The 17,296-nt window shown below is 42.1% G+C and overlaps 1 protein-coding gene across 1 annotated transcript; it reads right to left on the bottom strand.

Annotated features, from left to right (window-relative positions):
- Window positions 1-3,317: 3,317 nt before the first annotated feature.
- On the bottom strand, window positions 3,318-14,065 carry ednraa (endothelin receptor type Aa). The gene is made up of 8 exons (XM_076729312.1): window positions 13,894-14,065; window positions 12,374-12,901; window positions 10,424-10,551; window positions 8,386-8,584; window positions 6,893-7,045; window positions 6,647-6,780; window positions 6,393-6,501; window positions 3,318-5,518 (listed from the first exon to the last, which is right to left on the bottom strand). The coding sequence occupies exons 2-8, from the start codon at window positions 12,854-12,856 to the stop codon at window positions 5,381-5,383; spliced, it is 1,344 nt and encodes a 447-aa protein (XP_076585427.1). The 5' UTR covers window positions 12,857-12,901; window positions 13,894-14,065; the 3' UTR covers window positions 3,318-5,380.
- Between the last annotated feature and the right edge of the window lie 3,231 nt (window positions 14,066-17,296).

Below are 17,296 nucleotides of genomic sequence, written 5' to 3' on the forward strand. Positions count from 1 at the left end.
GTAGATAAACATATGCTGTGTTTGATCAGACCCAAAACATATTTTAGCATTAAAGGATGTGGCGTCCAAAACAGCCTTAACTATAGGGTGAAGTAACTGGTAACTTTGCAGGAAGTGCACATAGTAGGGATAGGCACAATGGATAGTCTGAGGAATAATAATAATCAATGCACAACAAAGGAGGAGACATACTGTCTGATTCCTGAGATATAATGTGTCAGCCAAAGTGCACCTCCTTTGTCAGAGGAATACACAAGTCTGCAATTGTTCAACTATTACTTATTTATCTTAATACGTCTGCCATAGGCCTCCGTGTCAGGAAATGTTCAGACTCAGCGAGGGTGTTCACTTCAGTTCATCTGTTCCTGAACAACAGCACAGGTGACGCAGAATGGATTCGAAGAAGCTCTTCAAAGTCACACAGCAAGATCAGGAGCTATTCAAAAACAAGAGCTGCAGCTGAACTTTAAGATAAGATAGATCAGACTTTACTGATCCCTCACTGGGCAAATTCTTGTTAAAGCAGCAGAGTAAATAGGAGAGGTGGAAAACAGAACAAATAGTACCAAATTGAAAACAAAAAAAGTCACAAATAGGTTATGTACATTATATACAAATGAGTATAAAAATGCTACTCTGAGTCTCTTTAAAGGATAAATCTGACAATATTCTATATGCTTTTTTTATCATTAACAAATCCAACGCAAAGATCAAGAGCAGCAATGAATTGACTGTTCTTGTTTGTGTGTTCGAAGCCTGATACAAACTATTAAACACACACGTTCCCACATTACGGTGAATATACCAAGAACACACAGAACTGCTCTGCTGCAGTGTGATTACATGTTTATGACCTGTCAGAGACGTGGTTTCAGTCTTTGTGTGCAATTTGTTGACAGTAATGAAAATTTGGAGCACTGCCAGCCTTGTCCTTAAAGTACAGCTCATGACAAAGGTACCTCACTGAGTCACACTGGGTGACGCTCATGGCTGCATTAACCTGCTGGGTTAAAGGCTTCGGGGCAAAAAGGAGCAGCTGGGCCTTTACTGGCCCCCCATCCTCCCACCTGTTTTGTGTTACGTGCAGACTTTCTATCCTGAAATACTACCTGGGACTAGAAATGCTCTTTGGTAAAGACAAATGATCATTTTAGGAGCATGCAACATACTGTGATGCCTGCACTGTGCGGCTCTGAAGGCCTGATGTGCCTCTTGCATGAAGGCCTGAGTAGCAGCCAGTCCAGCTGAGATCTCCTCTTCCTCACAGGACTTTAGCTTCTTAGCTCTTGTTGCTTTAACTTTTGTAATACAACACCCATGCTGCTTATTCCTGTTCATTACTCCCTAAACTATTGATATTACAGATTCCATCCTCCTCTTTGTTTGCATTCCTTCCGATTTATTTGTTGTAAATAATTTACTTTATTATTCAGCATGCTTATCAGGCTATGACACTATAAGCACAAAACTGAAATAATGAGGGTCCTAAAATCAGATTTTTCACATGTGCACTTTAAGAGCAGGTTCTTATCATGTCATTTAATATTGTGCTTTTGTGCTGCATATTTCCAAAGTTTCAGTTAATTTATTACAAACCAGCAAACCTGGAGCTTTTTGGGGCCCTGGAGAGCTGGGGTCCAGGGTCAGCTGTCCACAGCTTGGCTGGTAATCCACCCGCAGTGACATCAAGCTCACTCACTGCAGACCATGGATTTAAAATGTTCTGGAAACTCTGATAACGTGAGAGCAGCAGTGAGACTGTAAATTCTAATGATCCGCAGTTCACTGAACTCATATTCCCTTTTTATTAGTGTGGGTAAATGCTTGATGCTGCATTTTAGAGGGAATTCTGAGACAGAGTTCACTTTTTTCCAACTAGCTGGCAAGCAAGTGGCAAGTTTTAATGATAGAAAGAGGATAAATGATGATGATGATGATATTTTATTTGTCATGTTATTCTTTAATTTGAAACAGGTGCATTAGACTGAAAAAGACTGAAACAACAAAGACTGAAAAACACATGTTAAAACATTAAGTTAAAAACCACTTAGAAAAAGGAAAAGCAGCATGTTGTTTTCTTGCATCTCTCATATCCAAAGTAATGGACAAGATTCACTACTGGCAATCATTCATTTCAAAATAAAAGCTCAAGTTGAAATTATAATAGAAAACCTAATAGAGAATGCCATGAATCCCCTTCTCTTTGCCATGAACAACGACATCTGACTAACCTTTACATGGAGAAGCCCTTTGGACCTTGGAGATCTTTATTATTTGTTTTTGAGCTTTATTCAATCCCCTGCTGGCAAGAAACACGTTTCCCACCAAATTCGTCAGAGCTCTGTTTCACTTTCCCTCACTGTCCCTCACACCCATGATTTCTGCCTCTCACTTCCCAGAAAAGCATGAATACGTTCCAGTATGTTTCATCTGACTAATGTTGGTTTCTATCGTTTTTTTATTCAGCGGTGAAACGTCACATCTTAGCAAACAAAGCCTTGAGCAGTTCTCCATTTCTTCAGGGTTATTGGAAGCTGATTGTGGGATGATTTCATTTGAGGAATATGAACCAGTTTCATTAAGTTTATGACCTGGTTGAGACTTATCACAAACCGCTGAAACAAATAACAGGCCAGCGTCTGATAAAGCCACGGCCGCTACAGTGTTCTGTTGATCTTGGGTGTTTCCCGGCTTTGTGTATGGGATTGCATGGCTCTGGTAATTGTCTCTTTTTGAGAGGTATAGCGAGCATTATCCCGGGTTAACACGACAAAGTCGACACTTAATTGTGAGAAGCTGCCACAGACTCAGTCTTGATACAGCTAGTGCTTTATATAATGGATTTAGAAAAAAAAAAAAAAAAAAAACGTTTGTTATAGTAAAGAAACAGTCAAAATGTGTTTGTGTTGCATTAAATCAAGTGCAGCTTGCATTAATGCTGCACTAATTCTTATTATTTATAACCATCATGACATTGTTAGTAAGCAAAATACACATAATCCTGCTTCATTAAAGCTAACATCTGACTAAAAGATGGATAAGTAATGGTGAAACTTTGCTTTCCTTGACCCTCTTTTGGCAACACAGATGAGAAGTGAGTTATAAGTATCATATTCCCACCGTCCGAGCTGTTCACATCCTCTCCGCTGACATTAGCAACCCTCAGGGCTCAGTTGCCAAGCGGGTCACAGTGTGCTTCAAATCACTCCCAGACGCCTCTTTCTCACAGACGCAGATGAAAAACAGAAGGGGCCCCCTCGACTTCCCAATGAAACCAATATTAGCATGATGGGGAAATAAACCTCCATGTTCCTTATAGTGGAGATGGAAATTGATTTATTGGTAGAAGCAGCAGCGTCAACGTGAGGTCAACGTGTTAAATCAATGGAGACAAACATATGAATTCCATTTTCTTACAGATTGTTATGAATCACCTTTGTGAATAGTGGTAAAACGACACTGTGCAGACACCGCCTGTTCTTCTCGACACAAGTGTGCAAAACACTCCAACCAAAGAAGTGCAAGTCATTGTACACACACACGCACATGCTAACACACACTCAAACACACTCAGGTTTACATGTATTCACATATCAAATAGCATAAGGCAGTATAGCTGTTAGGTAGCTGAATATGATTTCCGCAGAAAAAGAATAGTTTTGCTCTAATCAATCCCTCTCTAATGCTAAATATGAAGCGACAGCCAGGAGCTAGTTAGCATAGCATAGCATAAAGACTGGAAACGGCTAGCTCGGCTCTGTCTAAAGCTCACAAAATCTGCCTGCCAGCGTCTCTAAAGCTCATGAATTAATACAGTATATCTTATGATTTTCTGGCTAGTTAGCTCCTGAATATAAGGCCTATAGTATTTCTCATAGCCTGTTAGCTGGTGGCCACAGCTAGCACCAGAAACTACACATCATCACTTTAACGATCTGGTTTTCTTTTGGATTAGACAAATAAAATGCAGCATGTTAATTAGTGAGCTTTAATGCTGCTGGCAGGTGATTTTTGTCACCTTCAGACCAGATCCAGATTAGCTGTTCCCCATGTTTCCTGTCTTTATGCTAAGCTAAGCCAATCACTCCTGGCTGTGGCTAAATATTTATCATAAAGACGTGGAACTCTTGGCAAGAGCGCCGATAAACATACTTTCTAAAATGTCGAGCCACCATTAAAAACTCATTTGCCTCTGTCATTACACAGGTAATGTAGTCTGAGTAAAATACTTAGTTACTGCAGTATAACACTTTATAAAAGTGGACAGTATATGTCTATATATATACGTATATATTCTATGGGTTATACAAGCATAAAAGTCACAATTATTGTTGGTTATATTTGGTAAAATTCACAGTGTTTAGAAAAAAAAGCTAATTCCTGTCCATCTTTGGTCTACGGTGATATCAGACCTGTAATAATGCCTTACTTCATATTTATCATTTGCTTGACACATTGCTCTGAAAACACAGAGTTCTTTCTGTACTTGAGTTTGTGCCAGTGTATTTTGGCTTATTCCGACACCGGACATGATTCTGTTGTGAAATCGTTCGCATTTGAATTATTGACCAGAATTTTGTGGCTCATGATTACACGAAGCAGAAACTGTCTTTTGTTTGCTCTGAGACATTTTCCCTCTCATCCCGATGAATTACAGAGAGATTTTGTCAAGCAGTCAAAGGTGAAGCAAATGAACTTCCTCTAATTATACCAGGAAGTAGCTCAATGTATGATGAGTGTGCGTAAAATACACCGTAGAACCACTCGCGTGTTTAATGGAAAATGAATCGCTGCTCGAGTCAGTAACGTGCTTTCCTGTTTTCCACCGTCAATGAGTCGTGAACTCCTGGGGACGGCACACACTCATCTCCCATCATTCCCTCTGACAACACGCAGTCTGCTTTCTCCTTCCTGTAGCTTCATGCATCCTTCCCAGTAGTGTTGCCCTTTACAGGAATAGCACGCGCATCTACTGATTGAGAGTAATTTATAGTCACTGTTCAGCTGCATCCTGTTAAAGAGTCCTCCTCCTCCTCCTCCTCGTCCTCCTCCTCCTCCTCATCCAGCTCCCCCTCTTTGTCTCTCACGCTACAGCGTCACTGTCCGTGGGTGTGGGAATACAAGAAGTTTGTTTTAGGAAGTTTCACCCGCTGAGAGGAACTTCAGAGCACTGAACACCAAATCCATTGTTTGCTCCTTTTAACTCCACTTCCTGATCCATCTCTGCCAGGCTCGTGTGTTGCTTCAGTGGTCTTAAGGATGTGCATTTACTGTCTGAAAAAAGTACTTTACACCGTGTATATTTTAGACTGAGCGATGGCTGCGTTTTAAAAGCTGCTGGGTATATGGAAGAGCTTGAAAACAGTCCTCGGGCCAGAGATCAGTCGCTGTCTTTCCGGATGCTGCGATCGGTGTGGAGGTTGTTGGGCTCGGGGCTTTTACACTGGATGCTGGTTCCGTTCATGGGCCCAATGCTGCTCAGCTGGTTGTCAGAGTAACACCAGCAGCACAGACAAGACTATGTGAAGAGAGACAAAGGAGAATAACATTTTGGGAAATACATTTCTATTTTTTGGCATTTGCACACACTGAAATCTGATAGGCTACCCCAAGTGCAACCCCATTATCCTAAAGTCTGATTGGCTATCTGCCCAGTGAGACGTGGGAACTTAGTTCAAACCATGACCTGATGAGTATTTTTGAACGGGTGTTGTTTTCCTTTATGTGGATCCTACTTTTGGACATGCAATTCCGTTTTGAGGACTTGAAGAATACAGTATGGAAGCTTTAAATTATTTTTGTATCGGGCCACCCCGTTTTCTTGGGATTGGTAGATCTTTTAAAAGCACTTATTTTTGGGTACATACTTCATTTCACACCTGTGTAAGTCAGTGCTGGACTTGGGCCACCCCAGTCAAAAAAGTGCCACTGCATCTAACTCTCCATAAGAAACCACAAACTGGTCCTTTAACATAGTATTTTTTTTACTGAGTTAAAAGTTTTTCCACTTGTGCAGCTACTCTCTTGTTTGCGCCCCCGCCTCCCTCACACCACTCTGTTAACGTGCTAACTTGAGGCATGGTTTATCTCCGCTCAGGCCCGTTTGACAGACATTTACAGCGTGTGACCTCAGACGCACAAAGCGAATGCATAAATCACCGGGCTGCTTTTACATGTTGCTCATGGAATGTCATCTCAGCCGCTGTGTCATGGACAAAGGCCTGAGTTCACTGTTTGCTTTACTGGCCAGACTAAATATGAAGTACATGTGTGTTTCTTTGTGTGTGTGTGTGTGTGTGTGTGTGTGTGTGTGTGTGTGTGAGGGAGAGAGATAAGAGCGAGCACTTGAGTGTGTTACATGCATTAATGTCTGTTGTACAACACAACTATACCTTGAAGCAGTTTTTAAACTTCTTGCTGACAAAGTAGAGGATAATGGGGTTTATGCAGGAGTTGATTGTTGCAAGGTTGATACTCAGATAATCCAGGACCAACAGGAAGCTGAAAATAGAAGAAAGGCTGATGTTGACCAGGATACATTTTTATAAAAGTCATCAAAATCACAGAATAACAGTGACACGGCCTGTGCTTTTTCATACTGTGTAGATTTAAGTGCCATTTGTGTAAGAGGGTTGTTATAACTCACTTGAGCAGCTCACAGCGCATGTTGTCATTCTGGGAGTACACCATCCTCTTAAGGATCCGGCTGAGGTGCAGGGGGAACCAGCAGAGGGCAAAGATGAGGACGAGGCAGAAGACGGCTTTGGCTACCTCCCTCCTCTGGAGAGAGTGAGGAGAGGAGGGGATGACGTTTGTGTGAGGGAGGATCAGGTGGAAAAAGCGTGTAGTAAACATGACAAATGTTAGTGTAATAATAGAAATCTTGTCCAACCTGCCTGAGGTGCTCGCTGAGGGCTATCCGAAGGCTGCCATTCCTGTGATTGAGCATCTCGCAGGTCATCAGCGTGTAGAAGATGGCAGTGCAGGCCAGCGGTACGCAAAAGTAGAAGCCGAACAGCCACCAGTCCTTTGCATCCCTGTAGAACTGCAGGGCAACAAGCACATGTTAAACAGTGAGGTACACTTAATAATAAGTGCTTTAATTCAGAAAGATAAATGCATGAAAATGATGTAGAATCCAGGACTTCCCTGGAGTTAATACAACTCTCTGTTCATTTTCTGTAACTGCTGTATTTCCTGTAATTTCTCACCAAAGGCTCCCTTTGCACCTCCACCCCTCTGCAGAGGGAGGATCTCGCTTTAATGTTTCATAACTGTTCTTGATGTGGGCCTTAAAGGTGATAACATGCTCCACTTGGCTTGAGCAGGTATGGTCCAAAAAATCAGGGACTACTTTCGTAATTGAACCTGACCCAGACCTAAAACCACCACCGGAGTGCCCCTGTACTCCAGTGTCACTGCAGTTCATTTGTATAATGGAGTAAATCTGAAAACAAACCACTTCTGAGCCATCTGGATCCCCGTGGTTCTAAAAGACATTTTAAGCATGCTCTTCAAAAATACCGCAATTTCAAAATCCTGCAAACTTGACTGAACCTTATTGCACAATTTCAGTGAAAATCAAAAACAAAAACAAGCAAAATTTGTTCCATACTGACAAAAAAAAAATGGTGAGAAAATGTGCTGTTTTATGTGCTGTCAAGTATTGTTGCTCAGAGGCTAAGTTTGCTCAGACTTCAGCGTTGTATTGCTGATATCCAAGAGAGATTTCTCCAGTTTTGGGCATATGGAGTAAATGCACACATGTGGCTCAGCTTGAGGCCCCAGATTTGAAGTCTGGGTAATTGCACTTGGCCTGCAATCAATTATGTGCTCCAAGGATGTGAAAAAGGCCACAATCACTCGGGGAAAGTAAGTAGACCAGGTTCCTTTCTTAAAGTGATACTCCACTCAAAATCTTTTGAGTATCAAACAGTCACCTGCAGGTTCGAAAGGTGAATTTGTGTGGAGACGAGAGTCAGTGGGTTGGTCTTCTAATTATCTTTTTAATTATTGATGGCAGCAGAAGGAAATGTTGGTGATTGATTTTACTGTTGCTCTAAAAATATATTCCAGCAGAACCAAAATAGCACATCAGCCATCGGCCATTAAAAGCACTCATTAACTCCAAACAAACAAGACCAGCTTTTAAGGTGATGGAACCGAACATGCACTTTCGCTTTAAGTCATCCTCATGCAGGTGGGTTTCCTATCTCAATGTTTTGTCTCTTTATTGCCAAATTCCACCACCCTCCCATATGAGTACCTTGACACAATGTACTACACAGCACATCTCGGCCTCAACACAAGCAAAACATTGCGACACAAAAGCACTAAACGGTAATTTTCTTATCCACGAGCGATTAGGAAAGGATGACAGCGTACCAGCATGAAGTCATTCTTGGGGTGAAGCATGCAGGTGCGTATGGTTTCGTTCCTGTAGTTGAACTTGACCATGTCGAAGCCGATGGCCTCCGGCACTGCCAGCAGGAGCGACAGCACCCAAATAGACAAAATCTCAATGATGGTCACTGGAGGGATGCCCACCCCCTGAACTCTGCTCCAGGATGCCACGGCCCTGTACCTGTGAGGGGGGCAGACGCAGAGTCAGAGTCCAGGCATGAAGATGGACAAGACATATGAAAGTGATTAGACTGCATTAAATAGGATTAGAGCACAGTGAGTTACTGCAGAGGAATGATTAAGATACAGCGCTCCTGGGATACAACTAATAAAAATGAAATTAGAAGGTATAAAATGTAACACAGTTACCATGATATGAAAAAAAAGCCTATTTATTAATTGAAGTATGGCTGCAGCGGCTCAGCTGCTCTCAGTCGCTGCTCCATCATCAAACAGAAATCAGTAAAGTCATCATTTCCTTTGTCTCTCCTGAAAGCTACCAGCGTTTTCCTTATGCATGGCAGCACACCAAGCACAACAAAGTGCTCAGTCAGCAAAGAATATCAAAATGTTAAGAATTAACGAGGCGAGATGATCAATTGTTTATTTTAAATATCTAATATTTATATTTTTGTGAAGCCTCCAAACAGACTGGCCCATGTTGGCAGAGAGGTCTGTCTGTTGGCTTGTGTTTCCCATGCACTGAATACTTGTTTGCTTGTTTGTTTCATTAATGGAAACCACTTGTCGAAATGTTTTAGTAAAATCCTGCATCAAGATTTTATGGCAAAAACAATATATTTTTCATGACACATTTGAATTTCTCTGTTGAACAACATGGCGGCATTTATATTTTACTAAGTGGTAATGTATCCACCTTTTTCTCTTCCTCCAACATTGAAATGCTACAAAACAGTCTCAAGTACTTTCATGATACACACACACACACGCACACACACACATGCACACACACACACAAGATATTTCCTGGAAACAAACTGAGAGCATCTGCTCTTGAACACAACTGTACAGCACTGCAGCCTGTCTTTTTCCCCATAATAGAGATCGTTAGATTCGTCTGCCTCGTTGAACCTTGGAGCCCGTTCAGAGCAGGCATGCAGGCCTCTTATCTCTAAAGTTGTGTCTGGTGCAAAAAGTGAGATGACACTGAGCTTCAGCACTTCACAATCATCATTTATTCATTAGGGAATTCCCATCAAGGCGCTGTTAAAGAAGCACTTGCTATCAAGGTAGAGTTTTTGATATTAACATCAAACACAGAGCTCACAGTGTATCAAACACTTAATGCTGCTCATAAAGCAAATGACTCCAGCTAATGCCATTAGCAGTAAAGAGCATCTTTAAAGGGGCTCTTCGCAAAGGTTTTGAACACTGAGGTAACAATTAGAGGAGCGGAGAGATAAATAAGGTCCCGGTGAGAATCGGTATCGACTGAGTATTTTCCTGAAAAAGATCGTTAACTCAGCTAACCAGATCTTCGTGTCATTAAACTGGGATCAAATCAGACTATGAATACGTTTTTGAAACCAAATCAAAGTGGTTTAATGTTCTTTCCAATGACTTGACTGCCTCCTCAAATTTTGTGCAACAGTATCAGCTTTCCCAGCTATGAAAAAATAAATATTGTGCTTCTCCCCGGCTTCAGGATGTGCACAAACATGGTGCTGGCTTCACAGGGTTATGTAACTGCGGTGGAGAGCTGCCACTTTTCATATGTTTCAGTGGAATGATAAAAACATCAATAAAGTCGTCTTTATGAGAATGAGAAACAGATGTCCAAGATGTTGTGGAGGATTAATTAATTAATCCTTAAAAAACGCATAAACATACTATATGCACAAAAACTATTACTGTTGCATAAGAACCATGTTTTTGGGGCCATTTTTCAACTGACACAGATTTTTGCTTTAACGTAATTATTTATATCAGAGAACTTTTTGCTGGCCGGCCTAAACTGACCCTCAGAGCTCGACCGAAGAAGGAGTGTGAAAGCACTGACCTGTCCACGCTGAGGGCACACAGGTTCAGAACGGTGATGCCCACAGAGGCTTTCTGCAGGAAGGGCACCAGCTTACACAGACCGAGGCCGACACTGCTGTTGTCAAAAGGCCAGCGAGACGCCAGGAGCTGGAGGAAACAGCACAAACAGTAGCCGTCACAGAAACGCTTGCTTAAACATTTATTCATTCATCACATGCACATTAATATAATTTGCCATTAAATCACAAAGCGCAGCAGGCGTTTAATCTCACTTATGTTCCTGAATTCATGCTGATCATCGTTAAAATCTGCGCAGGCCCATTTTTCTGCAGGCCGAGGCACATCAAAGCCCTCTCAGCGTCATCTTAACGTCAGAGCCTGTTTAGTCTGACACGGACCATATGGAGCTCATCAGCTGATCAAACTTTGCACGTCTTTTGCAAACATGCGACCTCTGGAAACTTGCAGCCAAAATTAAATGATAACTTCGAGCCACTTCCACAACCTCTTATGATATTAGTTCCTGTGGGAAAGTAAGTCAAGGCCGTGTGAGCTGAGACCTTTGTTTCCAGCAGAGCTTTCTTGGCGCTTATCCTCCAGGACGGCATCACCTACGTGAAACAAGTTTGTCAAAGCTGAAGCTAAAGGAGGAACTTCACGGTGCTTCCTGGCCCTCTATTGTTTCCTTGTGCCGTTCCAGTTTCCCAGGAGCGCAGAAGAGCAGTGGGGAGGAAGGGGGCCCACGTCACTGTTTTCAGTGTATAAGTAGTAGATTATTTTTGGAAACACTGTCAAAGCTCTGAGGAAGTGAAAGAGGGGCTTTGACATGGTTTCAACATTGTAGACGTGGCTCTTTCTTTGTGCATAAGATCCCCCCCCCCCGCCCCGCTAAAATTTCTGTTTTTTTTCTGCACATGTGCTGCTCGGACAACAAAGTCGCTGTGCCCTCAAAGTCCCAAGCTAATTCTAACCAGGTGCCTTTCTCATTTTTTCACTTGTAAGACAGCGTCCCATAATGCACGGGGAAGCCCAGGATGACGGATAACTCCATTTTACCGTCATTCTCGATTATTATACAAAGCATGACACTATTTACTGGTGTGAGTCAAGGCAAGAAAGGAGCCCTGAGCTGATCTATCATCATTAAATGCTTCATATTCAAAGGCCATGATCTGTAGTCAGAAAGTAAACAAACGTGTTGTGAGTCACCAAAAACCAAAAACACTCACAATTGAAACCAGCTCATTCTCAGACTGATTGACCTCATTCTCAGACTGATTGACAGGTCTTTTGTCTACACTGACGATCATTAGAAAACTGCTAAATGCACGTTTTTGATCTTTTCCGTCACTGTTAAAGATTTGTTTACGTCAGTAAATCAGCGTTCACAAACACGGGGATAAAGTAATCTGATGCTTTTGATTATGAGCAGCTGAGAGGCAGAAAAGTTCAGATCCTTATTTATGCTGCAGTACGAGTGAAACTTTTCACCCTCACATTTATTTGGATAAAATGTTATAGATGGAGGCTTTGATGCAGAACTGAGTTCCAAACTCCACAAGTGATTCATCACTTGTGACACTGAGCACTTTTTTAGGAAAAAATAAAACCTCCAGATAAGAGCCAGTGACTTAAGTCCCAGGTCAATACAAGGCCACGGGCGTGTGTGACAACAGCCCGATTCCCGTATTTATTTAAGCCAGCCATATCCCTGCTCCTCTCACCACTAATCTGCCCACACGAAGAAGATAACGACGTCCAGCTGATTACGCCTTCCCGTCTATTTGCACACACCATTACACCCCTTCCTCCCTCTCCCCGTCTGTAATATTCCACTTTATCTGTGTGTATCACCTCCATTGTTGCTGCATTTCATCATATCAACACAGGGAGCTGTCACTCAGGAGCTTGGCTTTGAACATAAGATTGAACTTGAATTAAACATGCACCGACAGAGTGAAGAATGTACCTTGTATACATTGATGGGTATGTCAATGATGATGTAGATAAGGTCCCCCAGTGCCAGACTGGCAATGAGGGCATTTGGCCCGTTCCTCATGCACTTGTGGTGGTATATAATGCTCAGCAGGGTGGCGTTGCCGACCAGACCGACCACAAACACCAAAGTGGAAATTATGGTGTTGATGTACTTAAAATAGGTCTTAATGGAGGTAGATACAACGCACATTGGAGGTGGCCTCTTTACAACACTTGTATTTGCATATACCACAGCTTGTTCATCAGTCCCTGGGACCTCTCGGTGGAGGCCAGGCCCCGCACTGGGACTGATGGTGCTGTGGAAACCTGGAGGCTGGAGGGTGGAGTGGACGAGAGAGCCCGGGAGAGAGCCCTCCTCTGCTTCAGCTCTGTTTATCTGGCACATTCCTCTGGCTGCCATACAGGCCATTAGCACCAACATATGCACAGCTGGGGTGCCCATTATGGAACACATTCTGCGCTTTGATTTCACTGATTGAAAGACGGTCCCAATATATCACTGGTGAGAAAAGAAAACAAACAAGAAGAGGTTAGTTTTCACACAAACACAAACTCAAAATCTAACCAAAGTGGAATTTTATACGTCACTTCCAAGAGAGTTAAACAGCATGACTGTCCTTTCACAAGCTGTGAGGAAGTTAAACAACTTCTTCAAGACTTCAAAAAGGTTTTGCCAGGGGGGCACAGATGGGAGATGCCATGACTGGTTACAGTCAGACAGTTATGGATGAGGCATCAGCAGAGCGCATTGGGCACCTCGTTTGCTCTCAGTCGTTCCCGGAAGAAAGAGCTGCCAGTTATGTCTCTGTGTCAATAACGCTGCAGCTACACGGTGAGGCTTTGGATCCTCTTATGCTGCTTTCACGCCGAGCGCCTTGCGTGGGTTTGCAGCTGAATGATTTCCTCAGTTTTGCATTCTCCCTCTGTTTCTAATTTAGAAAAGTCTAAACATGTGGTTACAAAACAAAGAGCTTTTTTTTTTTTTTTTAATGTGGAAGAAGTGTTGCAGGGCTGATTTCCATCTGCATTTTTTTTCACCGCACGCATTGAGGTTAAAACAAAAATCACAAGATCAGAATATGCAAAATAAAAAATATTTTAAAACTTTGGATTTCCTTCTCAATCATTTTTTGCCACTCTAATGAATATATTCTGTAGACATTTACTGCATCTTCACAGGAAAAACAACAGACTCTCTGGACAAAATCAGAGTAATTCAATCCACAAAACTCCTGGTAAAGAGCAGATAAAGTTTCCAACTGTCAGATCGATAGTGAAGCCCTTTTCATCATGTCACAGCACAGGCAACTCTTATAGCCCTGAGTTCTTCCTGTTCAAAGTCCCAGCTGTCACCAAGTACACAAAGAACTATTTAGCAGCCAGCCCTTCAAGTAGCATCACAGTTTAGCATCAGCATGACACTGCTGGGATCTGTGACAGCACGCAAACTGATCTATCCATAAATAATAAATACGTTTGGTTTTCACCTACCTCTTCTAAAATGTCTGCCTGGCCCCCTTGGAAACCGTCAGGCAAACTTTCGGCTGAAGCCCCCAGACATCTGTATCACATCACATGAGTAATTAACGCACTATCAAAGCCGCACCGTATCCCACTTGGTTTGAGCAATGCACCCGTCTGCTCTGAGGTGCCTTCGCATTATGGCTCAGAGTTTCCTGTGGAGAGTTTGCAGTGTGTCTGAGTGTGTGTGTGTGTGTGTGTGTGTGGAGTTGTGTGTATCTTTGCCTCTATGTGTGTGTGTGTGTGTGTGTGTGTGTCAGAGCACCAGTGAGACACTTTGACTGGGTGGGATAGTAAATCTCCACCTCCCTTTGGTAACAGACTGGGCCCCCCTTTGGAAACATCGCCCCCCTCTCTCCTCTCTCTCAGAGGCACCGCCTGCTGACAGTCATCTCCAAGGCGCACACAGACACACACAGACACACACACACACACACACACACACACACACATGGGCAGTGGCATCTGGGAGCCCACCGCCCCTCCAATCTGCCCTTTTCCTTAAATCCCTCCTACCTTCCCCTTCAATCCCTCTCTGCCTCACATTATATCTTGTATACATTACATGCAACTGTTTCCTCACATGGGAGGCGGCAGAGATAAGACGGGAGCGAGGAAGGCACGAGGAAGTCAGTGTCCATGTTGAGATGTTGCTTTTCCTTAATTTGAGAGGAAGAAACTGAGACGAGAAGTGGGAGCCAAACGTCAGCCTGCCTTTACATTTACAGGCTAACCACTGTGTGGGTGGCCCAACCACATCCCACCGTCTTATCATCTAAAGGTGAACTTCAAATGGGATGTTGTAATAAAGGCTTATATTAGCTATAAAATGTGGGTAATTACCGTGTGGTGAATTATACAGTGGAGGAAAAGTGGCATTCCCTTCAATTACCAAACATCTAAATTACAAAATGTCAAAACCATCTAAAATCTAAACTGGTTTCCTTGCATGCAAAACAAAAACATGACAAACAAACAAAAAAACAACACATGAGTGAATGCCTGAACAGGAGACGAAGACCGCTCAGTGTCAGGAGAGGAGTGCTTCTGCATCAGTGTCCATTATGGATTCCAAAATGGACCATTTATCCTGATGTGTGCTGAGAGCAGGAAGAGGGCTATCAAAGCCACCACAGTCTGGCTTTCCCACTGCCAAAGAGCTGAGACAGCAACTGCTTAAAGGGGAAAACCACTCAATTAAAAAATTCATACGCTGTTCCTTCTCGTGTGGTGGATTTCAGGGCGTATTTGTTAAAAATGGCCAATCCTGCACTGAATACATCAAACAAAGAAACAAATACCTGGAAAAACCAGACGTGGTCAGCACGTTATTTTGCTTTTACCTCAAAATGAACTTAAGTTAAACTACGATTTTTTTTAATGTCAAATTACAAAAATAACATTTAACCTTTTCCAGTTCATTTTGAGTGAAGGGCTATTTCTACATGTTTGTGTTCAGGTGAATATAACATTATCTATGTCAAAATATTGCATATGCACGTCATTAGTAAGTCGTACAGAATAGATTAACGTACCAGATGTTGCAAAAATCAGACATGCATCTTCGACTGAAACGCTATATGATGAAAGAAAGAGAAATCTGTGTGAGGTGGGAACACGCTCGTGCATGTACACATAGAACATACAGACAGACAAACAAACACACTCTGATTGGCTGTTTCCCTCGGACCTCCAGTGTCAAAGGGCGCTTATTGTATATCTTGTGAGATATCAGCAAAATCCTTTTTCTTTCACCGCGGAGATGTTTGCTCCTGTCAGGTTTTCACTGTTTTTGTCCCTCCACGCCAGCCAGACTAAATGACAAAATATGCACTTTGTCATCCTTTCCAAAACATATGAATGTGCAGTGTGACCGTTTTCTGTGCATTCAAGTGCTTTTGACCATCACAGGTGTGTTATCTGTTGTGAGAAGGTTTGGTCTGGGTTAAAAACAAAAATGACTAAGGTCTGCTCATGTGAACAAATAATCAATGCTGTTATTTGTTATTTTTTTTCAGTCTGAATCATGTTAAACAAATACAAATGACTTTTTTTTATTGTAGGTAATATCAGGTTTGAATCATATAACCATAATGACATGAACCAGAAGGAATCATTTTGTTATCTTGCCATAAGACTTAAAGATGAAGTTCAAAACGTTGAGGAAACATCATGTAAAATATATATATAATTTTTTTTTCAGATTTTATGTATTTTTTTTTTAGCTCTGAATGAAACATTAAAATGAAAAGTTTGTGCCTCCCCCCAGAACATATAGGTGCAGTGTTTTCGGTTCATTTGCAGGTACTTTTCCTACAGTTAAATGTGACTTAATTGGGTAATGCCAATATTTACAGCCATTTAAAATTAAAGGGATCGTGTTTTCTTTAATTGTAGTCATGAATTTATCATGGCTTCTGAATTAGTTATGGTCAGCAGTGGCGAATATTTAATTTATTGGAACGTGATTTGCTGACGGCATCTGATTTCTTACCCCTATTTTTTTTTTTCTTTCCAAAGTCCCTTGATTGTTGGCAGCCTCTATGACATTTTAACTTTGGAGGGGGTAGTAGAGTCTTTGTTAGTAAATCCATTAATATATAAATGATGAAACCTTTACCTGCTCCCAGTTGCTTTGGCTTTCATGTTGTTGTTGTGTTGTTGTTTGGATCGTAATCAGGTATTAATGCCATTCTGTCTGAACTCAAAGATGGCAGGCTGCCTGGTAATTCATATGCTTGTTCTCTGATGGCATCTGTCGAAGTGTGCTCTCTGCATATTGGTACATACCCTATGGGAAATTTCAATCCAGCCCCAGACTGAGTGGGATGTAAGCAATTTCTTAACTGGGACACTCGCGCAAAAACAGAAAGAACAGAGAGAGATACAGGGAGAGAGCGAGGGAGAGAGAGAATAAGTTTGAGGCCAATTCTTCAGTGACAAACAGTGACAGAGTGAAGAGGGTTCAGCACACCGCCTGGCTTTATTAATTTGGGACATATGGTTCGCACAAACAAAAAGTTATGGCATGAGAGAAAGGGAAAATGTGAATCTTGATGGAGGAATGTTCCTAATAGCCTGATTAGTGCCAGCACTCGACTTCATCTGAAATTAATCAATATAATATTAACAGACGATCTTAATTAGAAGGAGGGAGGCTTTGTCAAAGCAGCGATGATGATATCTGATGAAAAGAGCCCGTGGAGACTGCTCTCGAGAAGAATTCAGCTGCTGCAAAGTTCCTGCAACTTTCCTCAGCGATGCCTTTAAGCTACGTGAAGGTGCACGCTTGATGGGAACTGACAGGAGGTTATCTTCTCCACAGCTTCACCACGATAAGTCTGCACAAACAGCTAATTCGGGACTCTTGGAG

This window comes from Chaetodon auriga, chromosome 4 (genome assembly GCF_051107435.1).
Source record: "Chaetodon auriga isolate fChaAug3 chromosome 4, fChaAug3.hap1, whole genome shotgun sequence".
Lineage (NCBI taxonomy): Eukaryota > Metazoa > Chordata > Actinopteri > Chaetodontiformes > Chaetodontidae > Chaetodon > Chaetodon auriga.

Bases quoted from the DNA above. Each gene is read 5' to 3' on its own strand.
- ednraa (XM_076729312.1), bottom strand. From the start codon at position 12,856: ATGTGTTCCATAATGGGCACCCCAGCTGTGCATATGTTGGTGCTAATG. The intron at 6,502-6,646 runs GTGAGTTATAAC...TTCTATTTTCAG, and splicing joins ATGCGCTGTGAGCTGCTCAA to CTTCCTGTTGGTCCTGGATT. The intron at 5,519-6,392 runs GTATAGTTGTGT...CTCTTCACATAG, and splicing joins AGTTTAAAAACTGCTTCAAG to TCTTGTCTGTGCTGCTGGTG.